General features: G+C 44.2%; 1 protein-coding gene across 2 annotated transcripts; it reads right to left on the bottom strand.

Annotated features, from left to right (window-relative positions):
• Positions 1-1795: 1795 nt before the first annotated feature.
• TEX43 (testis expressed 43) lies at positions 1796-27067 on the bottom strand. Of its 2 annotated transcripts, none has more exons than XM_030193568.1 (4): positions 26984-27067; positions 22416-22524; positions 22087-22314; positions 1796-2150 (listed from the first exon to the last, which is right to left on the bottom strand). In XM_030193568.1, the coding sequence occupies exons 1-3, from the start codon at positions 27016-27018 to the stop codon at positions 22087-22089; spliced, it is 372 nt and encodes a 123-aa protein (XP_030049428.1). In that variant the 5' UTR covers positions 27019-27067; the 3' UTR covers positions 1796-2150. The 2 variants fall into 2 exon arrangements, with proteins under 2 accessions (XP_030049428.1, XP_030049429.1); XM_030193569.1 differs by lacking the exon at positions 1796-2150 and adding an exon at positions 21747-21902.
• Positions 27068-27505: the final 438 nt, after the last annotated feature.

Here is a 27505-nt window from a genome sequence, read left to right as displayed (position 1 = left end):
CAGAATCCGGTTCCAGCCAAGCCAAGTCCGTTCCAGAATTCCTGTTCCTGCCTTGTTTGCCTGTCTATTTGTGCTCGCCTTGTCTTATTCTAGTCCCGTCTGTTCTGTTTCCTGCCTGTGCCAGCCCAGGTGGCTTGTCTGCCAAAGCTCCAGCTTTGGTTCAAGGGCTCACCATCCCGGGTTCCGTGACAGATTGCTAAGGCCCTTGTGGCCATGACACAAGCAGAAAGGGGTAAGAATGCCTTTTTTATACAGGATGGGAAGGCCTTACTTGAAGTATTGTGTTCACTTTTGGAGGCCATGTTTTGGAGACAAATCTCTGTAAACCTGGAATATTGAGGCAATTTGACAAATTGAAGAGTAGTAAATCATCTGGACCGGATGGTGTACATCCAAAGTACTGATAGAATTGAAAAATGAATTTGCAGAGTTATTGTTAGTAATATGTAATTTATCTTTAAAATCAAACATAGTGCCTGAAGATTGGAGGGTGGCCAATATAACACCAATTTTTAAAAAGGGTTCCAGAGGGAATCTGGGAAATTATAGACCGGTGAGCCTGACGTCAGTGCCAGGCTAAATGGTAGAGACATAATAAAGAACAAAATTACAGAGCATAAATATAAGCATGGATTAATGAGACAAAGCCAACGTGGATTTAGTCAAGGGAAAGCTTGCCTCAACAATCTACAATATATTGTTTTGAAGGAGTGAATAAACATGTGAATAAAGGTGAGCTGGTCGATGTGATTGTGTATCTGGATTTTCAAAAGGCATTTGACAAAGTACCCCATGAAAGATTTCTGAAGAAATTAGAAAGTCATAGGATAGGAGGTAGTGTCCTATTTGTGTATTAAAAGATATAAAAGAGTAAGGTTAAATGATCAGTATTCTCATGGAGAAGAGTAGATAGTGGGGTTCCCCAGAAGTTTGTGCTGGGTGGGACTGCTGCTTTTTAACATTTTATAAATGACCTAGAGATGGGAATAACTAGTGAGGCAATTACATTTGCTGATGACAAAAGTTATTCAAAGTTGTTAAATCGCAAGAGGATTATGAAAAATTGCAAGAGAACCTTACGAGACTGTAAGACTGGGCATCCAAATGGCTGATGATGTTTAACGTGATCAAGTATAAAGTGATGCATCTGGGAAAGATGAACCCAAACTATAGCTACCACCACCCAGAAAGAGGATCTAGGTGTCATAATTGATGATACATTGAGACCCTCTGCTCAGTGTGCAGCAGCATCTAAGAAAGCAAATAGAATGTTAGGAATAATTAGGAAAGGAATGGAAAATAAAAATAAGAATGTTATAATGCCTTTGTAATGCTCCATGGTGCTCTTTGAATACTGTGTGCAATTCTGGTCACCGCATCTCAAAAAAGATATAGCAGAATTAGGAAAGATACAAAAAAGGGCGACAAAAATGATAAAGGGGATGGGAAGACTTCCATATCAGGAAAGGCTAAAGTGGCCAGGGTGCTTCAGTTTGGAAAAGAGGCAGCTGAGGGGAGATATAATAGAGGTCTACAAAAAACTGAGTGGAGTGGAATGGGTAGACGTGAATCATTTGTTTACTCTTTCCAAAAATATTAGGACTAGGGGTCATGCAATGAAGCTACAGTAAAGACTTGATTATCCTATGTAAATAGGACCGGTCTATTGTCAGATAAGTGACAAATTGGATACTACAGAAAACAATGGTAACCCCTCAAACAATGCATAGAAAACATACTTTATGCATGAAGAACAGGTACTTTATGCATGAAGAACAGGAATAGGGATCTTTAATTAAAATATTATTAACACTAATCAGAAATGAAAAAAAAAATTGTACAGCAGGCAATTTGAGCACAAATACAGAGCAGTATACACAGCACAGCAATTGTACAGCAGGCAATGTGAACAGAAATACAGTACTGTACAGATACAGAACTGAGCAAGGAAGACTGTATTTATCAACTGCATATACACAAATACAGAACCAAGCAGAGCCTCATTTCTCAAGATCACCGCATGTTTGGCCTCACTTGAGTTGTCTTCTCCAGTCAATAGCAGCACCATATGAAGCAGAAATCAAGACAGTAGAACCAAGCAGCGCCCCATATCTCAAGACAGCAGAACTGCAACTGGAAACCCTCTGGATCTAAGAATGAGAGTAAGAATAAAGAAAGTGCTGTAAATGTAATTGAACAAACAGGAATACAGTAGGTATACATATGGTGCTGCATAAAACTCATTGTGCACAAGAATCTTATCATGGTTCCGTTTCTGCAAAAGAATGGCCTCAGATCAAAAATGGATCCCTGGCAGGAAAAGCAGGCTGTTGGGTCACATAATGCAGGTCCAAAAATTTCTACAAAATCATGGTCAGATCAAAAATGGTTCCCTGGCAGGAAAGCAAGGTCTCACCTCAAAACATCTTTAATGTTCACTTTCTTTAGCAGTTCCTTTCTGCAAAAGTTTCTGCTCTATAGACAAAACAACTTTTTTCCTCTTTTCACTGGCCAAAAATTGCTGCTATGCTATAAAAGAAAGTTCTCAGCTCAAAACTTCCTCAAAGATTCCCTCGCTGCCCAAGCAGTTTCCCAGGTCCAAAAATTACTGCCATGCTGTAATGTTATAAAAGCAAGGTCTCAACTTCAAACCTTTTCAACGGTTCCCTCATTGCACAAGCGGAGTCCCAGATCCAAAAATTATGGCTCCCTTGCAAAGAACCATGGTCTAAAAAAAAAAAATTAATTCATGAAAGCATGGTTTCAAATTTAAAAAAACAGTTCCCTCACTACAAAAGCAGGGACCCAGATCCAAAAATTCATGCATAGAAGCAAGGGCTCAAATCAGAAACACAAGAGAAACCACACGCTTCTTAACTCGGATGAGGAGTGCATAAAGATATCAGCTGCAAAGCATGGTTCCCTTGCAGAGAAGCATGGTCTCAGCTCAAACATGGCTCAAAGATGGCTTTCTTGCAGTGCATGATGCTAGAAAACAGGAAGAGAAGCCACACACTTCTTAACAGCAATCTGATGACATCACAGTGAGGTCTGTTGGATATGCTGGATGATCGGATTAGCGAAGGTCAGGAAATCAAGACTGTACTATACTAAGTAGTAAATTTAAAACAAATGGGAGAAAATATTTCTTCACTCAACGTGTAATTAAACGCTGGAATTTCTTGCCAGAGAATGTGATAAAAGCAGTTGGTTTAGCAGGGTTTAAAAAAAAGGTTTGCCTAATTTCCTAAATGAAAAATCCATAAGCCATTATTAAGATGGATTTGGGAAAATCTACTGCTTATTTCTAGGATAAGCACATAAAATCTGTTTTACTGTTCTGGGATCTTGTATTTGTTTAGCATGTTTGCTTTTTCCTCATCACTCTCCACATAGCAGTCCACAGCATCTTTTAGTCTCACAATTCCAGTTTTAGCTGTCCTCCTTTCACTAATATACCTGAAAAAATTCTTGCCTCCCTCCCCTTTTTTAGGATATCTCTAATGTATTTGCATACTATGGAAGCATTTCATGCATATACATCTCATGCATATTCATTATACTAACATCAACTGAGTAAATCTTCTTTCCTAGTTACACTCAATATACTGTAAAATAGTAACTATAGCTACTGTTTATTATATCATAATCCTTTTTATTCAAAATCTTTAATATACATGAAAGAATCTTCCCACAATCTTAACCATGCACTCCTCTCATACACACCTAAAACCAAAAATCATATTGAATAATACAATCCCTCTATCTCCAGAGTTTTACATGCCAACTGACATGATAAATAAACACATATACTTATGAAGCCCTATAATAAAGATCAAAATTACAGCTTGCACATATAGAAAATAATTGCAATAATCCAAGGCTCCTCCTTCTTTAGCATGCATCTCCAAGAATGTCCAATCAAAATGTTCATACAGCGTTCCTTTGTAAACTCCAGCAGATGAGACCGTATTTTCTTGCAATTACTATATCATCCACAAGCAAACCAAATCACCTTCAAAATATGTTGAAACATTCATAAGTCTTACAAAACTGCACCAACTCTGATATTCTTGTTTTGCAGTCTCTCTCATCTTCATGAAACCTGACACAGTCACTGTGTTTTGTAAAAGCGTCGTCAGGGGTTCAACTACAAAGTGCAGATTAACATATACACATCCTCCCAATGTCCTATCCTTTATCGTTCAACACCCTCAACATACCTGAGAGTAATTTTACTTTCTTTTGCAAACTGCATAATCAGAAAGAACTTCCATCAATGCTGGGAGAAAATGATGTCTGACTCCTTCTAACGCCTGTGCATGCGCATTATCTTTCTCCCCTTCTATACCGATAGAAATTGTCATGTGATGACTCTCAGCCACTCAACTTCTTTATTTAGCCCTAACAGGGCCACTGTTCTCAACTCATAATTAACCTTAGCTCTTTATTAAACATATTTTGTAAAATATCACTGCCTGCATTTGCGTTATATTGAACCAAAACCACAAACTTCAACTCACTGAGCAAATGTTTACCCTCCACCCAATGAGCAACTAACGGTGCTTCCATTTTTTTGTAATCTAATATTACTCAAGTGCTGAGCTAAATGATATTTAATCTTCTTTATGGTCTGACCAATAGAGGGATTGTATTATTCAATATGATTTTTGGTTTTAAGTGTGTATGAGAGGAGTGCATAGTTAAGATTGTGGGAAGATTCTTTCATGTATATTAAAGATTTTGATATAATGAACAGTAGTTATAGTTACTATTTTACAGAACAATGCATATTCATTAGGGATATTCTGAAAACTAGATTAATTTGCAGTGCATCAGAATGGCAGTATGGCATACCTAAGCTACCTGTTTCTCATCAAAATCTCTGAAACCTAGGAACTTGATCTTGAGAGCTATTTGATAAAGTTTTGATTTCTATGCCCTCAGAGTGTTCCAGGTTACTACCTGGTCTAATGGTTAGTATTCCTATCCTGCCCTGAATTCGCTGCCTAATCCCTGTTGGGGTTTTGCTGTAATACATATATGTATAAAAATATGTATTTATTTATTGGGATTTATTAACTGTCTTTCTAAGTATAAAATATTAATAATAAATTGTTTTGAAGTAATGGCACGTTAAAACTGTTAGGTATACGCTTCACAGTTTTTATGAAGTGTCATAGCAGACATGGAGGCGCATTTTCGATGTGACATTAAGTACAACTTTGGATGTTTTGCTCAAAATGACCAGAATCCAAATAGCAAATATAATGATTTTCAAAACAGTAAAACATCTTTTTTTTTCCAAAATGGCCACTTGCTAGATGTTTTCATGTTCTGTGCGTTTATCTTTTTGGTCCATTTTCAGGAAAAAAGTTTCCAAGTGAAAAACATACAAAATCAAGCCATTGGGATGTAGGAGGAACCAGCATTCTTAGTAGACTTGCCACACAGATATCCCACAGAGAAGTGGGGCACTGCAGTGGACTTCACCTAATAGCTCCCAGGTACACATCTCAGTGTTACCTCCTTATATTGTATAGTGAGAACTCCAAAACCCACCAAAAACCTACTGTACGCACCTGTACACCACTACAGCAGCCCTTATGGCTGCAGATGTCACCTATATGCAGGTATAGTAGGTTTTTGGTGGGTTTTGGAGGGCTCACACTTTCCACCACAAATGTAACGTCAGAGTGGGTTATGGGCCTGGGTCACCTTCTCCACAGTGCACTATACCAACCATTAGGGTACTCCAGGGACCTGCTTGTTGCTCTAATAGGACTGGCTATAACATCTGAGGCTGGTATGTACTATTTCTTTTACATCTTTGGGGGATGGGAAGGGGTCATTCCTTTCTTCCTCTACAGATCATCTGGTCATTTAGGATATAATTTTGTGGCTTTGTCATTATTAAAACAGGTCTAGCGCAAAACATCTTAATTTTAGTCCTGGACAACAAAACAAAAGCTTCCAGGTCTTAGGAACTACCAAATCCTGCCCTTAATACGCCCCCCAACTCAGTTCCTTGAGATATGGATGCACTGCAGAGCATAGAAAAATGTCTAGAAAATGGGTTTTGAAATTACTGATTTGGACGGTTTGGTGAGAAAAATGTCCAAATGCTGCTTTATGCCACTTTTTAGATGTTTTTGTCTTTTGAAAATGAGCCCCATAGGTATTATTTTGGTCCTATATACAACAGATTATGTGGTAAAGAATGGATTGCCTCTTGTTTCTGTGTATTCATAACAACCTGCAGCACTACTTGAAAAAAACAAAATATAAAAAGAACATAATCTCTGTCTTTTCTTACAGCAGGCTGTCAAGCATCTGGATGGATCTGGTATTTCCTCACATAATAACTCAGATTAAAGAAGAGCCCTAGGAATGAAGAACTCGCCTCCAAGAATAATAACGGTTGGATTTCCACACAGGTCAAATAGTGAGGGAATAAAACATCACATCTTTAGATGTGAGTCATTTCTCCACCCTCACTCTGCTAAAGACTCACCCTAATATTTCAGCAACTTTGTACCAAAGATCTTTGTGCTATTGTGATAGGAGCCATCAGTTGTACATTTCACTGGGAGAAGGGAGCTACAGAGCTTTATAAGCAGAAAACCATTAAGGTGAAAGTTCAAACATTATAGAGTACAGAAAAAAAAATTCAATTGCAGGGTAAATTATTTTCTATCCCATCCTTAATTTTCCTGAAACTGATTACAGGGTCAGTTATCCCCCACTATTTTGAGATTCTGCTTGACTAACGATGGCATATACATTTTTAGCAGCTCCCTTTTCATACATCCCAGATCTGTAAATGAAACCACAGATGATACAGGAGAAACCTGCAGCTGATGAAGTTACAGAGTTGGCCTTTGTTTATTGTTTATTACGCTTGATATAAGAACCATACTGGGTCAGACCAATGGTCTATCTAGGTCACACTATGAACCTTTCCTCCAGGAACTTGTCCAAACGTTTTTTTAAACCCAGATACGGTAACCACTGTTACCACATCCTCCAGCAGTGAGTTCCAGAATTTAACTATTCTTTGAGTGAAACAATATTTCCTCCTATTTGTTTTAAAATTATTTCCATGTAATTTCATTGAGGGTCCCCTCCTCTTTGTACTTTTTGAAAAAGTGAAAATTTGATTCACTTTTACGTATTCTACATCACTCAGGATTTTATAGACCTCAATCATATCCCCCCCCCCCCCTCAGCCGTCTCTTATCCAAGCTGAAGAGCCCTAACCTCTTTAGCCTTTCCTCATATGGGAGGAGTTCCATCCCCTTTATTATTTAGGCAGCTTTTTTTAACCTTTTCTAATTCCGCTATATCTTTTTTGATATACAGCGACCAGAATTGAACGCAATACTCAAAGTGAGGTTGCACTATGGAGCAATACAGAGGCATTATAATCTTGATCTTATTTTGCATCCCTTTCCTAATAATTCCTAGCATCCTGTTTGCTTTTTTGGCCGCCCTCACACACTAGGCAGTAGATTTCAGCATTTTGTCTGCAATGACACCTAGATCTTTTTCTTGGGTGCTGACTCCTAAGGTGGACCCCAGCATCAGGTAACTATGATTTGGATTATTCTTCCCAATGTGCATCACTTTGCATTTGTCCACAAAATTTCATCTGCCATTTAGATATCCAGGTTTCCAGTTTCCTAAGGTCTTCCTGCAATTTTTCACAATATGCATGCATTTTCACAACTTTTAATAGTTTTGTGTCATCTGCAAATTTAATCACCTTAATCATCATTCTGATTTCCATATCATTTATAAATATGTTAAATAGCACAGGTCCCAGTACATATCCCTATGGCACTCCACTATTCACCCTCCTCCATCGAGAATAATGGGCATTTAAACCTACCCTCTGTTTTCTGTCCAATAACCAATTTCCTAATTCACAGAAGGACATTAGCCTCCTATCCCATGACTTTTACGTTTTAAATTTTAAGCTTTGTCAAAAGCTTTCTGTAAATGTAGATATACTACATCAACCGGCTCACCATTATCCACGTTTATTCACACCTTCAAAGAAATGAAGTAATCAATAGAAATCAAACAAAATAAAACATGGAAAAGAAAATAAGATGATACCTTTTTTATTGTACATAACTTAATACATTTCTTGATTAGCTTTCGAAGGTTGCCCTTAACGAAGAAGGGCAACCTTCGAAAGCTAATCAAGAAATGTATTAAGTTATGTCCAATAAAAAAGGTATCATCTTATTTTCTTTTCCATGTTTTATTTTGTTTGATTTCTACTGAATATCCCAGTGATGTAAGAAAGCAGCTCTTGCTGTCCGGGTAACCAGTCCACAAAATTCTCCTCTCCTGTTCAGCAAAAAGCTTGGGGAAACTTCCTGATCAATTCCTCCCTTTGGTTTAAGGCAGAACTCAGGAGAGTCACGTGATGCTAGGCGAGGGGAAGGTCGCCGCTTAAGAGAGCTCCAAGACCCCTCGTTAAACAACTTCCCCTAGCGCTGCACGCATCTGTAGAGAACCCACAAAATTGAGCTGGAAAGGCTCGGGAAACCTCCCTGGTGTGCACAACGGCTAGCGAACAGCGATTCGGGTCAGAATGGCCACAAAAATCAGCCGGAAAGACAGCACAAGGAGCCGCACGGGTGCAAACAAAATGGCGGAGGTTGGCACGTTGAGCGAAGCGGTGAGTTCCGCCTGGGCAGCAGAGATAGCCGCGGAGGTTTCCGCTTTGTTAGAGGCATCCGTCGACAAAAAATTACAGAAAATCTCAGATCAAATAGTGCAAATGGACGGCAAATTAGAAAGCTTACGCACAGATTTGACTGGGATTCAGCAGAGACTGTCGGATGTGGAAGATCAGTGCCAGCAGAGAGATAATAAGCAAGAACAAATGAGGGAACAACTAAACAAACTGGAAGCTAAAATAGAAGATCTAGAAAATAGATCACGCCGGAACAATCTCAGACTGGTGGGGCTCCCGGAGTCAATACGTGAAGTAGAGCTGCGGGACTTTCTTGAAATATGGCTGCCTAAGGTACTGAATTTACCTGGGTTGGAGAAGGAGTTAAAAATTGAGCGAGCACATCGGTTGGGCCGTGCGGGACAGGACTCAGAAAGACCTCGTGTGATAATCTGTAAAATCCTCAATTACACCCACAAGCAAGAAATATTACGAGCATGGAGAGGGAGAGGCAAGGTGCAGTATGAGGCACGCACTGTCCTCTGTTTTCAAGACTTTTCAACTGCAGTAGCAGCCCAGCGCAGGCAATTTGTAGAAGTATGCAAGAACCTGTATGAAAAAAGAGCGAACTTCGCGCTAATGTTTCCTGCCAAACTAAGAATTCAGTACAAGGGCAAACAACACCTCTTCAGTTCACATGTGGAGGCCTTACACTTTGCTAACAAAATGGAGCTGAGACCGGAGGAAGGAAGCGAGGCCGCACGGAACAGCAGCCCAGGAGATCAGTGAAAAGGAGGTGATAAAGGCTTGGTTGGAGTAAGCCCAGACACTAAATACCTATAATGCTGACAGAACTGTAAGGACTATATAGAAAGGTAGAATGCATATCACCGCAGGGATTATCTAGGCCCCTATAGGGACCTGTATCAAAGTTCCCTGTATCAAAGGCCGTGCCTAAGCTCACATAGAAAAGATGTAAATTTAAGGCCAATACTATGTATAACAGGAAGCAGGACTGTATAAAAGTTAGAAACTTATAATTAACAAAGGGTAAAATATCAAATCTGGAAGTCAGCGCTAGGGGGGAAAGGGGGGGGGGGCGTGACTCGTTCTCTAGCGAGAACAACAGGTCAGGAAAGGAAGGAGTACAGAGGTGGTGGAAGGGAGGGATAGGGGGAAGATGGGGAAGGGGAAAGGGGAACCATGGAAAGGAGTAAGGAGAGCAAGGGTTTTTTTTTTTTTTTATATATATATATTATTTACCTTGTTGGTTTGGACAGCCGCATACGGATCGCAACTGCAGATCAAAGACAGGAGGGTGCCCAGGGGCTGGGGGGCGCTCTTCAGAATGGGAAAGTTATCAGATGCTGTAATGGTTGTAAAACAAGAGGATGACCCCAATTAGGTTAATATCCTGGAATGTGGGGGGGATCTCCTCTCCGGTGAAACGTACTAAAGTACTGCAGGCTCTGCAGAGACACAGAGCGGACATAGCATTCCTCCAGGAGACCCATCTCTCAAATAAAGAGCATAACAAATTCCAGAAGGGTTGGGTAGAACAGGCAGTAGGCTCACCAGCACAAGGGAAAAAAGGAGGAGTGCTGATACTAATACGGAAGGGCCTGCAAATGCGAACTAAACTAATAAAACGAGATGAGGAAGGCCGAATAGTGATAATGGAAGTGGAAATAGGCACAACTTCATATATTTTGTGCAACATATATGCACCCAATGTATATGACAAGAAATTTTATAACAAATTATTGGAACTGTTGGGCCCATACCAGGGGGGCAATGTAATACTCGGAGGGGACTTTAATATGGTGATAGATCCGGAGCTGGATAGATGTAGTAAACCGGGTCTGCAGCATAGATTTCAATCAAGGGGTGTGCCTTTCCTTTGCTCAGCCCTCAACCTGATAGATGTGTGGAGAATATTGCACCCTTCGCAGAGGGACTACACACATACCTCCAGAGCGCACTTGACCCAGTCCCGTATAGATTACTTTCTCATATCCCCAGCACTGTTTTCCCAAGTGCCAAAAGCAGAGATAGGCCCATGCGAGATATCGGACCACGCGATGGTATGGTTTGAATTACAGGTTACGGGAGGGGGGCTTGGGAGGGGAGGATGGAGATTCCCATTTGAACTGTATAGAGATCCAAATTTTAAGCCTTTTATCAGTGAAAAATGGCAGGATTTCCAACAATTTAACGGAGGTCACAGACAGGAGGTGGCGCTATACTGGGAAACAGCCAAAGTTGTAATGAGGGGGGAGGTAATAGCTTATAGAGCTAGAGTTAGGAGAATGAGGGACAAAGAGATCCTCCGTCTGGAAAGGGAGGTTCGGGTGAGAAGGAAGAGATTAGGGGAGGAAGTAACGGACGAGAACAAGAAGGAGCTGCTCATAACCCAGAAAAACCTAAATGAGCTTCTTCATCAAAGAGCACACAAAACGCAAATGTACTATAAACACCAATTATTCCAATATGGAAATAAAGCAGGTGCACTAATGGGCAGGTTAGTACAAGGGAAGAAAGGGCCCTCAAGGATCCTACAAGTGAAAGATGGAGGAGGGAATCTCATAAAGGAAACTGGAGGTATTATAGGGAGATTTAGGGATTATTTTAGGGCTCTATACGCAAAACCCACGGATATTGTAGAAGACAGTAACCTATATTTAATAAACCAAAATTTGCCCAAGATCACTGAGGAGCAGAGGGAGACTCTGAACAAACCTATTGAGGAAGGGGAATTGATGCTGGCCTTACAACAAAGTGATTTGCACAAAGCGCCAGGGCCGGATGGGTTTAGTGTAGCATTTTATAAGATCCTGCAGGAGCAGGTCACACCCCCTCTGTTAGATTTATATAACCACATGATCTCAACTGGGACAATGCCAGACTCCCTTAATATAGCAAAAATAATTTTATTACGAAAGCCTGGGAAGGAAGACACTGACGTCAGTGCATATAGACCAATCTCCCTATTAAATAGTGATCTTAAATTATATGCAAAGATACTGGCAAATAGACTGGCAAAACTCTTGCCTGGACTAATAGCACCCCCCCAAGCTGGGTTTGTGCGAGGGAGAACAGTGGCAAAAAATGTGAGTGCCCTGTTGGCATCCTTGGAGACAGTGGAAAGACAGAAACGGCCTTCTCTGGTGGTCAGTTTTGATGCAGAGAAGGCCTTTGATAAAGTGGTGTGGGGCTTCCTATTTGCGGTGTTGACAAAGATGGGCATCGAAGGGGCTTTCCAGGATGCGATAGGAGCCCTATATGTAAACCCACAGGCATATTTATGGATCAATGGGGAACAGTCGCCTTTGTTTCCGATTGGGAGGGGCACGAGACAGGGGTGTCCTCTCTCGCCCCTGCTATTTGTCTTAGTCCTAGACCCATTGATCAGGGAAATTATGGACCATCCAGAAATAGAGGGGGTAAAATGGGGATCTGAGGGGTTTAAGATATCTGCTTTCGCGGACGACCTGTTGGTACATTTAACGCAACCAAAAAGATCACTGGAAGCCCTATTAGAACTCTTTAGGGAATATGGGGACTTCGCCGGTTTTAAAATAAATTACTCAAAATCATTAGCGTTGGCCACAGATAATAATGTGAGGCAGTTGTGGGGAACAGAGTTCCCACTACGATGGGCATCAGAGTCACTCAAATACCTGGGAGTATAGATTCCTAAAAAAACATCGGAAATACATCTGATGAATATTGGTAATAGGATTGCAGCTTTGAAGGACCGACTAGATGGATGGGGAGCCCTGCCACTTAATCTACATGGGAGAGTGCATCTATTCCGTATGGTGGAGTTTCCACGATGGTTATATTTATTTCAGGTACTCCCAATAAGATTACGGGCTAAAGACATAAATCAAATCCTTAAATACGTAAGGAAATTTATTTGGAGAGGATCAAAGCCAAAACTCCCTTTGAAGTTAATGATGGGGTCATGGAGAGAGGGAGGCATTGGACTACCAAACCTCCGCCGTTACAATCAGGCAAGTCTACTCAGGCACCTGGGTGATTGGTTATTAGATAGGCAAGACTATACCCCCCGTAGTTTGGAGCAGGAATGTTTTAAACCATACCACTTATATTTCATGTTACAATGCCCGAGCCGACAACTCCCGTCATGGGTAAGCAATAGCATATTGGTAAGACCCTTGAGACAAATGTGGAGAGAGTTAAACGAGATCTGGGGGCTGGCAGCGGAGGAAACAGATCTGCTGCCGCTGCAGGGCAACCCTCAGTTTCTACCGGGTACGGAGAATAAAGTAATTAGTAGGTGGGCAACGATGGGGATCACCAGATTAGAACATGTACTAGATTCTAAGGGACGACTATTGGAGCTGGGAGCCTTGGGGGTGGGTATCACTCAAAACCATCAATTTGCGTATTATCAGATAGCACATTATGTCAGATCTCTAGAACAAGGGAAATTGAGTAGTGGACATGGGCGCCAAATAAGGGCATTTTTTAGTTCTATACGAGGGGAGCGTTTATCGGTCTCTGGATTACAAAAAGCATTGGGAGAGACGAGCAGAGGTAGAGATACAGGTTATATATTAGGGAAATGGGCCCATGACCTAAAGCGTCCAAACCTGAAGTTAGACTTTCAGAAACTATCTGCTAGGATACCTACTCTATCGAGAAATGCGACCATGAGGGAATGTCAATATAGGATCCTATATAGAGCATACATGTCAAAGCAGCAACTATCTAAATTCGGAGGAGGAATTGATCCTTTATGCACTAAGTGCGGGCAGAGGGAAGGCACACTATTCCATTACCTTTGGGAGTGTTACAAAATCCAGAATTATTGGAGGCAAATTGTGGGATTTCTAGAGTTGGTATTAAAGAATAAGGTCCCACTTACTCCGCAGGGTCTCCTTTTGGATCAATATGAGCTTTTTGTCTCGCACACGGGGGGAGCCAGGCAATTCATCAGGAAAGCCAGTTTAGTAGGTAAGAAACTGATTTTGCAGGCCTGGGTACACTCTGACCCGCCGGAGTATTGGCATTGGAGAAATAGATTATATGAATTGCTGATGATGGAGAGGAGAGAGGTGGGATCCTCCCCTAAGGGGAAGAAGGCATTCTTGAGGATCTGGGAACCCTATATCCAGTCCCTGGCACCCAGGGCGAGAAGTTTTATTCTGAACCGACTATAGGCGGTCATGTCTGGTTTTTTTTTTTTTTTTTTTTTTGGTTTGAAACGAGATGCATCACATGGTTGAAACAGAGTTTGTTGCTATATTCTGCAGTTCTGTATAAGCACCAGGATAACAGAGTCTTCTTTGCAGTATCATCCATAAAATCTGTTGAACATTAAAACCACCAGGAAGGGAGGGAGGGGGGAGGGGGGGGGTCTAGGGATAAAAGAAGAAAATGATTTGATGTATGTGGAAGGTCTACAAGTTGTCTGTGGTATCAGTAAGGCTACCTGCCGAGCATTAAGTATACAGATTTCATATAATAAGTCAATAAATAGATTAAAACTTAAAGACTTCCAAAGGAGACAAGATATGTAATTTTATATAGCATGTTTATTGAGAATTCAACATTCTGTATCACATATTGTATCTTCAAAATATCATTGGTTCTTTGTTGTATTTTTCATACTCTTTAATAAAAAGATTTAAACATAAGGCAGAACTCAGGGGAACTCAGACCCCTCCACTTCAACCTCAAGATGTCAGGTCACCTGACTTAGTGTTGTTTCTGTGCTATGGCTGGGGAAAGCCTCCTCTACTCCCCCCTTTTCCTAAAGGAAAAAATTCTCTTTAGCCTTTAACTCAGGTACTGATCATGACTGCAAAACTCCCCTCTACAAATTTCTTCTTTGTTGAACTGATATGACACTGCCAACTAGAGAATGCCCACTTCTTCTCCCTGTCGATCCAGATTGGTCTGTGGGCAGAGCTGGAGGTTGTTTGGCTAGCAGCAATGTTCAGACCATTAACAGGATAAAGATAGGACAACAAAAAGGCTGTCTTAACTTCATTCTGTTAGCAATCAATATTGCCACTAACCAGGGGGGGCCTGACCATTAGGTCACCTGAGGCGGGGGCCTCAGGCGGCACCCTTCAGGGGCGGCATCTCCCCAGTCTTCAGGGAGCAGCCACCACATTCGCGGTGTTTACCTGTTTCATCACGTTCCAAACACATCAGCGATTCCCATAAGCTGCCCTGCCACCCGCCTCTTCCTTTACTGTAGCAGTCTCTCTGATGTAACTTCCTGTTTCATCAGAGGCTCAGGCAGCCGCCGTAACGGGAAGAGGCGGGTGCCAGTGGCAGGGCAGCTTATAGGAATTGCTGCCACTGCTGGGTTTGGAACGTGACAAAACAGGTAAACGCATCTCAGCCCGGGGGTGGGGGGGTGGGGAGCGGCATCTTGCCTTGGGTCGGCACTGCCACTAACCAGACAACACTGCTGGACAATTCAGATGTCAATATTCAGCTTTAGCTGGAATCCAGACACCAGCACTGAACTGTGTTTATAAAAACTCTGACCGCTGTAGGCTTAATATCTGCCCCTTCCTTTCTATAAGTGAATACAAATATGTTTCTGTATTGGTCCCCAAAAATTCCCCCTAATTCTATAATCTTAGGTACACATTTCTGCATTTAGTGTGCAAAAAGAGAAATTAGAGCTTACCTGCTAATTTGGTTTCCTTTAGTCACTCCAGAGCTTTCCATATGAGTGGGTATAAGCCCTCCTACCAACAGATGAGGATACTGAGAACTAACAGTGAAGTGACTGTACTTGGTGCTGTGCAGGCCTGAACTCCTTACTATTTTCTATTGACAAAGCAAATATAGGAATGAAACGGAACAACAGATCCCCCTGTAAACCCTCAAGGGGAAGCAGAACAACCAGAAACAATAGAGAACTTGCTGAAAACCTATCCGATCACCAAGAGTACTCACTTTACCAGTCAATATCATGGCACTGACAACTGCAAGTAGGCTGCATAATGAAAGTTTGTTACATTTGGATTGTTATTTGGACTGTGTTTGCTTTGGGGTTTGTTTTTCGCTTTGCAATTACTACTTCTGCCTCCTGACGATTCTTCCAGTGCTAGTCTCCCACCAGTACCCTGGCCAAGGGACAGCAAATAAATAGCACAGGGAGGGAACGAGAATGGTCTGGAGTCACTAAAGGAAAGCAAATGAGAAGGAAAGCTCCAATATCTCCATCTATAGAGTCTGCTCCAGACCATTCCATGTAAGTGGGAAGTACCAGAGTAGTACTCACTGAGGGCGGGAAACAGCCGACCCCCGCTGCAGAACCTCAGCCCCCAACGGACCTGGACATCCAAATGGTAGTGTTTCACAAAGGCATGGAGGAACAACAAGGTAGCTGCTCTACAAATGTCCGCCACCGGCACCAGAGAGTACTCCACCCACACAGTCTATTGCGCTCCTGTTGAATGTGTATGCAGAACAGGCAGAGCCCTTTGACCACTAACCAAATAGGGGGAGGAAATTTGCCTCCTTAACAAGCGGTCGATGGTGGCTTTAGAAGCCATCTCGCCCTTCTTCTGCCCGCAAAAAGCAGTCCTGTTCAAATAACAATGAAGCGCTCGTCACACATCCAGACAATAGAAATCCTCACCAGCCTCTCGCCTACTAAAGACTGGAAGAAAGATGATCTGGTTGACATGAAAGGGACAGACTACCATAGGCAAGAAGGAAGGCACCAGTTGTAGCAAGACACACTCCTTGAAGAGCAGGAACGGCTCCCGATACGAAAGGGCATGCAGCTTCGAAATGCGCCATGCTGAGCCAAAGTAATGGCGACCAAAAACACCAGCTTGAGGGAAAGATCTTTCACAGTAGCTGACTTGAGATGCTCAAAGGGCAGATGCAGCAAGGCAAGACAATCCCAAGGTGAGATCCCAGGGCGGAACCAGTGGTCGAACCGGAGGACGGAAGCAGGCCACATCCTGATGGAGAGAAAAGGAATGCCCCTGCACAGCCCCCGGAAGGCCACTAAGACTGCCAACTAAACCTTCAAAGACAAGAGGGCAAAACCGTTCTGCAGAAATTGCAAAATACCCATGATAGACGAGCAGCACGGCAACACTCCCTGGTCTGCGCACTAACCCTCAAAAATGCGTCAGACTCGCACATAGGCCACAGAAGTGGAACACTTCCTTGAACTCAAGAGGGTGGAAATAAGCAATGGCAAGTTACCGCAGTTCAACAACCGCACAAGAGACAATGCCGTAAGCAAGAATCAAGCTGGATCTGGCATGGTGACCAGATCCTGACACAGAAGGGGCAGCAAGGGGGAGAACTGAAGAGGCTGCCCTACCAGGGCATGATCCCTATACCACATCCATAATCCCTACACCACATCCATAACAGCCAGTGTGGGATGATGAAAACTACCCGACCACTGTGAATGACTCGCCTTATCAAAGGTCATGGGGGAACACACAACAGACTGTGACGAGGCCAGGGCTGAGTGAGGGCACTGATGCCCTCCAACATCAGTTCATTCTTACAAATGAATCGAAATGCCCTGGCATTCTTGGCTGTGGCCATGAGATCCATGATTGGTACTCCCCAGCGGTGCACCACGGCCTGCAAGGCCTCTTCTGACAAGGACCACTCCTCGGATCCAGAAGGATCCGATTGAGGAAATCCACCTGCATATTGGCCACTCCAGCCACATGTTGCTTGGAGATCTGAAGCAGGTAGCGCTCCGTCCAGGCCATCAGGTCGGCTGTCATGAGCGCCAGAGCTTGACTCCTTATGCTTCCTAATGGTTCACATACGCCACCATCGTAGCATTGTCTGAAAAAATCTTGACCACCTTGCTGGATAGAAGAGGCTGAAACTCCTCCAGGGCCAGAATGGCTCTGGTCTCCAGATGATTGATGGACCACCGAGACTCCTCTGTTGACCAGCAACCCTGGGCCAACTGACCCATGCAATGAACCCCCCCCCCCCCAACATAGGCATCCATAGTTACTATTGTCCAGTCCAGGGGCTCCAGCCAAACAATTGCCTGGAACCAGCCACCAGAACAGACTGTCCCTCACTGCTTGCTGCAAGGGAAGGCAAGCCTAAAGGTTGCCCAACATCGGTGACCATTGGGACAGCAAGGACTGCTGCAGAGGATGCATATGCATCCTTGTCCATGGAACTACTTCAATTGTTGCTGCCATGGAACCTAGAACCTGCAAAAAGTCCCACACAGTCAGTGGACCACAACCAATCAGGCCCCAAATCTGCAGTGTGGTGGAAGGAACACCTTGCAAGTGGCTGTGTCGAACTCCCATATATTCCAGTGACTGGGAGGGCTGCAGGTAACTCTTGGCCATGTTGACCACCCAACTGAGATGTTGCAGCAACTGCACTACACAGGCAGTGACTTGCACTCTTGCCTTGTGGGACTTGGCCTGGATGAGCTAATCGTTCAGGTAAGGGTGGACAAGAACTCCTTTCTTGCGGACTTGAGATGCCGCCATCACCACCATCACCTTGGAATGGGTCCTTGACACAATAGCCAACCCGAAAGGAATGGAAGGGAGTGAAATTGAAAATGATTCCTGAGAACTGCAAACTGCAGAAACTTGTGATAGATCAGATGAATAGGAATGTGCAGCCATGAGAAACTCCCCTCTGCAAACCGCGACTATGACTGATCTCAGGGTCTCCTTGTAGAAGGGGGAAACTTGAAAGGTCCTGTTGATGCCCTTGAGGTCTAAAATCTGACGAAAGGAACCCTCCTCGGGCACCACAAAGTAAATGGAATTTCTGCCTGACCCTCTCTCTGTGGGCAACACTGGCACAATGGGTTCTAAGGCCACCAACCCGCACAAGGTTGCCCTGATGGCCACGGCCTTCTGAGGAGTTCGCAAGGAAAGAGAACGAACTGATCCGGGAAAGCATGGAGAAACTCCAGAAGGTAGCCGACCTACAGAAGGTCCAAGACCCATCGGTCAGACGTGATGTGGACCAGCTCTGGTAGAAAAACTGCAGACACCCCTGCAATTGGGAGGAACCAGAGGCTGGACCTTCAAACCTTCATTGGGCAGGACAGCTAGAACCAGAGGCTCCCTGAAAGGCCAGAAAGGACCGACAGCAGGACCAGAACCTACCCCACGTGTCGCACAAAAAAAACATGGAAAAAATGGAACCAATTGGCATCCTTAGCCCGACCACTCCCTGGAACAAAGAGTGTGCTCAATTTTCTGGCAAGCGCAGAACCTTGAACTTTCCCACATCCTTCATGAGATTCTCAAGGTCCTCTCCACAGAGGGACGTGCCCTGAAAAGGCAACTGGCTAAGGTGTACCTTGGATACCACATCTGCCGACCACTTCCAGAGCCACAAAAACACGATGCTCAGCGACTGAGAGAGCCAAAGTCTTAGCCGAAGCTCAAACTAAATCATAAAGGCCATCCAACAAAAAGGCTGTCCCCATTTCTAAATTAGCAATATCATCCAATGACTCCCCAGGAGCATCTGGGAGACTGCCCACCGAAAACAAGCTTGGGCCACATAGCCACCACAGATGGTGGCCTGCACAGCCAGTGCCAACACCTCAAAGGATCTCTTCAGGAGCACCTTCAGAAGCTGATCCTGTGGATCCTTGAGAGCAGCATCCCCTTTCACAGGCACTGCCATAACCAAAGCGTCCACCTTGGGAATGCAAAAACAGCTCTGTTCCTCTGCCGGCAATTGGTACAAGTGAGCCATAGCTCTCGCAGTGAACAGAGGAGCATCCGGCTACAGCAACTGTACCTCCACCAACTCTTTGAGGTGCTCATTAAGGGGGAAAACCTTAGGGGGATGACAGGTACCCTTAAGGAGAAGATCCCCCTTCCTGGGTGCCGCCGGCTGCTCCTCATGCAAGCCCAAATGCTGCAGAACCTGGGAAGTTAACCAGGGCGTCTTCTGTCTGTGGAACAGGTGAACCACAGAGGGGTCCTCAGGGAAGGAAAGCTCAGGGATCTCCTCCAAGGCCCCTCAGGCCCACTCATCCTCTTCCAAGAGCCCCTCCTCTAAAAGTGGAGGAGGAGTCTTCCACACTCTCCTGCTCCAGGAAAACCTGCCGCGGGTGTTTAGCCCAGAGGGCCCCAAGCCTCCAGAGACCCCAACATCTCCTGGGGTGAGGAGGCCGGAAAACACCTCTTGAGGCAATATGCTTGACGGAATCATAAAATGAAATCAGGCGAGAAAGATGGAGGCTCCACCGCATCTGCCCTGCTACCCAGAGGAGGATATGCCGTCCGACAGTGCCCAGCCGACAGAGCGTCAGAAATGCCTGCCAAATCCAATGGGTCTGCCAAACCTCCTGCACCACAACACGTTCTGGTGCTGCCACCAAACCAGACCCTGAAGGTCCTGGCACTTCGCATACGCTACAAAGACCTGTTGTTGGCGCCACAATGAAAATGCACCTGACAGGCCGCACAGCAGCCTGGTTTAGAAACTGGGGCCATCATAACAGAAAAGGTGAGAAAAACAGTCACCCCCCACTAGTGCCATACTACTGGTGAGAAACTGGACACAGAAGAATCAGCAGGAGGCCACGAACTGCGCCAGAGCTATGCTGATGGTCTCTTCCTTTGTTTTGCTTTGTTTTTCACATGGTCCTCTGGTAGCTCTGGTCCCACTCAAGGATGCCTGAAGGAACCCCATTCTAGTTTGAGGGACAGGGGCCCGAGGCAAAACCCTGAACCAATGGGGAGCAATGGGGGGATGGACCCACACCACGAGTGTGCACCCTCGGGGGACCAACCTGAACACAATGGGCCCCCCCACTGCACACAGGTAAAGAGCAGCATCAAGGCTGTTCAGACACAGAAGCGATGCAGGAGACCCAGCCCGCCAGCAAACAACTGAAGGCACAGACTCTAAGTGAGACAGTCATTTACCTGTATCTCTTTCTGTGGGTTGGTTGGCTGGTTGGTTGGTTGGTTTGTTTGTTTGTTTTTTTAACAAGCCTCGCAATCTGTTGTTCCTCAAATAGAGATCAATGGAAATCTAAAGAATACGCTCACTAAAAATCTGGGTCTTTTTATTTTTTATATAATATTGGAATTCAGAGCCCACAGCACCTACCTACCATCTGCTGAGGAGACTGAGAAATAATGAGGGCCCTGGTCTGCACAGCACCAAGTACAGTCACTTAGTTCTCAGTCTCCTCACCTGCTGATAGGAGGGCATATACCCACTTGTAGGGAATGGTCTGCAGCAGACACTAAGAAATTGCATGTGTAGGTTATAGAATACTGACAATCAAATACATAACGCCTGATAATATATAAAGAAGAACTGAATATAGATTTATATCTAAGCTGTCTGATTTACAGAAGTACATAAGTAATGCCACACTGGGAAAAGACCAAGGGTCCATCGAGCCCAGCATCCTGTTCACGACAGCAGCCAATCCAGGCCAAGGGCACCTGGTAAGCTTCCCAAACGTACAAACATTCTATTGAAGGAAACTGTAGCAACATCTATTTACACATAGAATAAAATTGGTGATCGCCATTGCAGAATAATGTAAGCCACATTGAGCCTGCAAATAGGTGGGAAAATGTGGGATACAAATGCTACAAATAAATAAATAAGTAAATGGTAAATTATACGCTAATTGATAATCGTGATAATTGGAGTTAATTGGTGCTAATGGTAATGGCAATAATTTGCAGTTACACACGTAGCTAAACTTAGTTGCTATTCTATAAACATAGTGCTCAAAATCTATAGTGCATAACTGCAAGGAGGCATGCACATGGGATGGGCATTGGTGGGTCAAAAGCATGCCATACATTTATGCATTAGGCTTCTAAGATCATGTTGTTTAACCAAGGAACTGCAACATTTAGTCGCAGACATTTACACCAGCCACACTTAAACGGTGCATAAAGGCCATCTTATGCTAGTATTCTATAATGGTAATTATATGCATAATTGCTGATCTTGAATTTGTGCTTGGTGCACAGCATCCTAGTGTCTAACTTCAGACGATTTGTGCAAAATTTACCCCATTATCCTTTAATACGCGGTGATTTTTCACAATTAGGTGACAATACACATATATTTAGACGGGAACGGCAAACAGATCACTGGTGCAGAAGTTACATTTTCTTCTTTTTTCAGAATTACACATGCTTTCCTGCAGAATGTGCCTTCTGGCTGCTGAGTAGAATTAAGGGCCTCTGTTTTCCTGCAAGAGGATTTTAATTTTGTAGTTCATGCATATGACCTAGCAATAATATTTGACAGTTTAAAAAATACAATTCGTAATAACATTAAAAAATAAATAAAAGTACTGATATGTACTGCAACTTTTTTTTTCTATTTCCTATCCTAAAAGGAGATGATTCATCCCACGTTTTGCCACTTGGTACCTATGGAAGTTGACTAGTAGGTCTTTCCAGCCTGCATTTCCAGCTGACCAAAGAACTTCGATGCCTTGAAAAATGAGAATGGAATGGTATATCCATCACTGAGATGTGATGTTTTGATCTCTTCTTCATGACACTCTCTCTGTCCTCCACATGGCACAACCTTTCTTTGTTTTCCAAATATAAACTCTCTTCTTCTGGACCTTTATGTAGCTGAGTATGGTCCGCAATCTGTGGAAAGAAAATGCACTTCTTAGTATTTGTGCAGGTGAAATAAAGAAAAATAGAATCATGTAAGGTAAGCTTCTCTGGGACTTGGAGCTGGTTGCTACCTTAAAGAGGAGTTTCCTGTTCTCCATGTCTTGCTTCCATGGCATGACATACCGTTTGGGGATCATTGGATGACGCTGTGACCAGATCGGCACATGGGTGTGTACATATCTGTGCAGAAACAAATGACAGCATGAAAGTGACACCGGGTACACATTATTACTACTGAACGTTTCTAATATATTGCTGCAGCTGTACATATGAAGGGCTCTTCAGGTTTCCAATTGCTCCCACACTTTCTTGACAGGTTTGATTCAGTTGTGAGATTACCATCATTGCTTTTTTTTTTAATTTGTAAATTTTACCGCATTGCTTTTTTTGCATTTTTTGTTTTAAGGAACCGCAACAAGGAAAGCAGAACTACACATTTGACCATGCAGTGGGATCAGAGTAAACTCAGGACCACATCAAATCTCTTGGATAATTTTGGAGCCAGAGGTAGCGCCTCTAATCGAGGGATGGACCAATCACTAAGTGGCAATATGGAGGGGAGGGGGGTTGCAACTGCAGCAAAGAAGGGAAGCAGGCCTGGAAAAGGTAAAGAGAAGATGGGAGAGATGCTGAACATGGTGGGGTCAGTTATGAGAAGACATACTGTACACAGATTTGTTGGTGGGGGGGGAGAGAGAAAGAGAGATGCTGGATATCTGTGAGGGTTGAGAAGGGGAAGGGAGATACTGGATATTTAGGAGGCAGAAGGAAGAAGGAGAGGGGAGATGATGGACACTTGGGGATCAAAGGCAGGAAAGAAAGGTGAGGGCAGATGCTGACACCTGCAGCCTGGGGGAATGGAGGTGGAGATCCTAGGGACTGGGTTGGAGAGATGTTGGAACCTAGAGTGCAGAAGGAAAGGGGAGTTACTAGATACAGGGGACATAGGGGAGATGATGGACCCATGGAGTGCTGAAGGAAGGGGAGGGGAGTTGCTGGACATCTGGGGGGGGGGGGGGGGAGAGGGAAGAGAAGAAAAGAAAAGATGCTGGAAGCCTAAGGAGCACAGGAGTGTAGGGAAGGGGAGGGGACATGATGGACAATGGGGGAGTGGTATGGGAGATAAGATGCAGGACACGGGAGCATGAGGGTGTAGGGAAGAGAGATGCTCATCATCTGGGGGGGAGGTTAGGGAAGAGGAGATGCTGGACACCTAGGAAGTAGGGGGTGTAAGGAGGGGAAGGGGACATGCTGGACACCTAGGAGCTCGAGAAAGGGAGATGATGGAAAAGGGAGGCAGGGGGTATAGGCAAAAGAAGGGAAATTCTCAATACCTGGAGGGCAGAGGAAGGACTAGACAAATGGGGATAGAAACGTAGAAGCATGACGGCAGATAAGGGCCAAATAGCCCATCCAGTCTGCCCTTCCTCAGTAATCACTAACTCCTCCTGTTCCTAAGGGATCCCATGTGCCTGTCCTACGCCTTCTTAAATTCTGACACAGTCTTCGTCTCTACAACTTCCAATGGGAGGCTATTCCACGCATACACCACCCTTTCCGTGAGAGTATTTTCTTAGATTCTTCCTAAGCCTATTTCCTCTTAACTTCATCCTATGCCCTCTTATTCCACAGTTTTCCTTCATTTAAAAATGGCTCACCTCCTGTACATTAACGCCACTGAGGTATTTAAAAGTCTCTATCATGTCTCCTCTCTCCCACCTCTCTTCCAGTGTATACATGTTGAGGTTCATGAGCCTATCACTATATGATTTATGACAGACACTGCTTACCAATTTGGTAGCCACCCACTGGACCAACTCCATCCTGTTTATATCTTTCCGTAAGTGCGGTGTCCAGAATTGCACGCAGTACTCACCCCCAAGTCCTGCTCTTCTTTCATACACAGAAGCACTTCACCCCCTATATTGTATTGTGCCCTTGGATTCTAGTAACCCAAGTGCATGACCCTGCATTTCTTAGCATTAAATCTTAATTGCCAATTTTCAGACCATTCTTCAAGATTCACTACAGCCTTCTTCATGCCATCCACCCTATTACAGAGTTTGGTATCATCCGCAAAGAGACAACCCTTACCAGACAGCCCTTCTGCAATATCACTCACAAAGATGTTAAAAACAGCCGGCCCTAGGACTGATCCCTGCAGTACACTACTGATAACATCCCTTTCCTCTGAGCAAGCTCCATTTACCACAACCCTCTGTCTCCTCTCATTTAACCAGTTTTTAACCCAGTCAGTCACTTAAGGTCCCATACTGAGGGCATTCAATTTATTAATCAGTCGCCTGTGCGAAACTGTGTCAAAGTCTTTGCTAAAATCCAAGTACACCACATCTAGTGCCCCTCCCACATCCAACTGTTCGGTCACCCAGTCAAAGAAACCAATCAGATTCGTCTGACATGACCTGCCTCTAGTGAAGCCATGCTGCAACAGGTCCTGCAGGCCATTCGATACGAGAACCCTCATGATCCTCTGCTTTAGAAGTGTTTCCATTAGTTTACTCACCACTGAGGTCAGACTGACAGTTCTGTAATTCCCAACCTCCTCCATGCTTCCGCTCTTGTGACCAGGAACAACATCCGCCCTTCTCAAGTCCTCCGGGACCACTCCTGACTCTAAGGAAGCAATGAAGTGGTCTGACAGTGGAGCCGCCAGAACATCTCTGAGTTCCTTAACCACCCCTGAATATATCCCATCAGGCCCTATCGCTTTGTCTACCTTTAGTTTAGCTAGCTCCTCACGAACACAGTCTTCTGAGAATCGGTCCTGGTCTACCATACATCCATCCACCCACATTAGCATGGTAAACCGGGCCCAATTCTCAGAAAACTGTGTTCGTGAGGAGCTAGCTAAACTAAACGTAGACAAAGCGATGGGGCCTGATGAGATACATCCGAGGGTGCTCAAGAAACTCGAAAATGTTCTGGCGGCTCGGCTGTCAGAACTCTTCAATGCTTCTTTAGAGTCTATCTCGCTGCTACCTATGCCTGGAATAGACTCCCTGAGCCAGTACGTCAGGCTCAGTCTCTGGCTGTCTTCAAGTCTAGGCTTAAAGCCCACCTCTTTGCTACTGCTTTCGACTCCTAACCATAACTCTCTTACTCAACACCTTCACTTATCACCCCTACCACTGCAATTTCCCCACCCCTAGCTGTCTGTTCGTCTGTCCAATTTAGATTGTAAGCTCTGTTGAGCAGGGACTGTCTTTTCATGTTAATTTGTACAGCGCTGCGTAAGTCTAGTAGCGCTATAGAAATGTTTAATAGTAGTAGTAGTAGTAGTAGTGGAGTGGTCCCAGAGGACTGGAAAATGGAGGCTGCTGTCCCTCTGGGATAGGGGACATAAGGGACCCCTGGGATGCTGAGGGAAGGGGAGCGGAGATGCTGGACACCTGGGGTGAAGTGGTCCTCCGGAGTGCTGAGGAAAAGGAGAGTAGATGCTGGATGCCTGAAGGCAGCGAGTGAGGGGGAAGGGGTGAGATAATGGTCCCCTGGGGTGCTGAGGAAAGGGATGAGAAAGGGAGGGTAGCTGCTGGTATACTTGATAGGGAAGGGGAACAGGAAGAGGAGATGCTGGACACATGTGAGAAAAATTAAGAGGGGATGCTGGACACCTGGGAGGCTGAGGGAGCAAAAAATGAAGGGTAAATGCTGGACTCCTAGGGTTGGGGGGTTTGGGGATGGAGGGGAGATATTGAACATCTGGGAGGCTGAGAAGAGGAGTAGAGATCAGGGTTCCAGTCCACTGATGGTCACCGTCCCCTTGGGTAAGTCGCTCAACCCTCCATTGCTTGAGAAACAAACTCACCAGTCCTTTTACTAAGCTGCAGCAAAAAGTGGCCTGCGGTAGCATGAGCGCTGGGCCAGTTTTTACCATGACCAGGAAAAAGGGCTTTTTTTCAATGGCCCAGGAAAAGGGCCTGCAGTAAAATTGAAACCTATTTATGGCCTGTGCCCTTAATGCCACGCATTGATCTAGCGGTAAAGGGCTCACGTGGTACATGTGTGATGACCGGTCAGCATGCGCTAACTGCCGATTAATGCTGGAAACGCTGTGCATGGTAGGAAATAAAAAAAATATTTGTCCCAGCAATATGGGTGCATGCCAAATTCGAAATTACCGCCATGGGGGGGGGGGGGGGGGGGCACGCTAGCCTGATTGTAGTCTTGTTTTGGCGTGCATCGCACGTGCATAGAGTCTACTGCATGTTTGTAAAAGGGCCCCTTTGATTGTAAGTACTCTGGGCAGGGACAGGAAAATACCTACTATAACTAAAGGTACCCCATCTTGAACTACCACTGGAAAAACAATACTGAATAAATAGGGTCTGGGGCAGCAACGCTGAAGGTTCGCCTACGGCTGGTGATTGCGATATCCAGCTTCAACCTCGTACAATCCAGTCAACAATATGCTTGCACTGAGAGGCGCGTGCAGTACGTCTACATCCGCGTGCACGCGCACTCTTTCTGGAGCCCTGGCTCCTCCACACCTTCATACGCGGGACCCAGCTGTCCAGGCAACCCAAACACCTCGCACTGAAGCAGCTACATGTTGTATAAAGTCTCAGTTCACGTGCGATATTTCACTAAAGGCTCCTTACCAAGGAACTTAGATGCTTACCCCTGCAGGTCGGTGTTAGTTGCTACGGTAACCATGGCTCCTACTTTTGCTTCTGTAGCCAGAAAGTGCGCCTGCGCCTGACTTTCCCGCTTCTAGCTTTGTGACGTTATCTGATCTCTCGCGTTAACTGAGTCAGCGTTTGGCTCAGTTTAATTGAGGTTGTGCTCAGTTTCTGCTTGTTCAAAAATACAAAAATTAGTTTTTAGTTTAAGTATTTTTTATTAATTTTAAGAAAAACAAAACAGCAAATAATAAGAAACAGCTATGTAAAATTTTAGCGCTATTATTAAGAAAGGGATCTTAATTATCTCGAAAGCGTACTTGTGTGAAAGTTCATTAATTAATGTAATAAATGTATCATCTGCTGTAGCTAGCTTGAATTTGTATTCAGCTAGGTAAAATGCTGTATAAATGTGACATGGTTTCATAGTTCCTTTTGTTAAAGAATTTCTTGGAACTTCTATATGGTCTGAGTGGGAGCCAATATAAGAGCAAATTGATTTATTATAGTTTCTGAATATA

This window comes from Microcaecilia unicolor, chromosome 2, assembly GCF_901765095.1.
Source record: "Microcaecilia unicolor chromosome 2, aMicUni1.1, whole genome shotgun sequence".
NCBI lineage: Eukaryota > Metazoa > Chordata > Amphibia > Gymnophiona > Siphonopidae > Microcaecilia > Microcaecilia unicolor.
The sequence above is the reverse complement of the archived record's forward strand: the minus strand, read 5'-3'. Positions and strand labels throughout refer to the sequence as shown.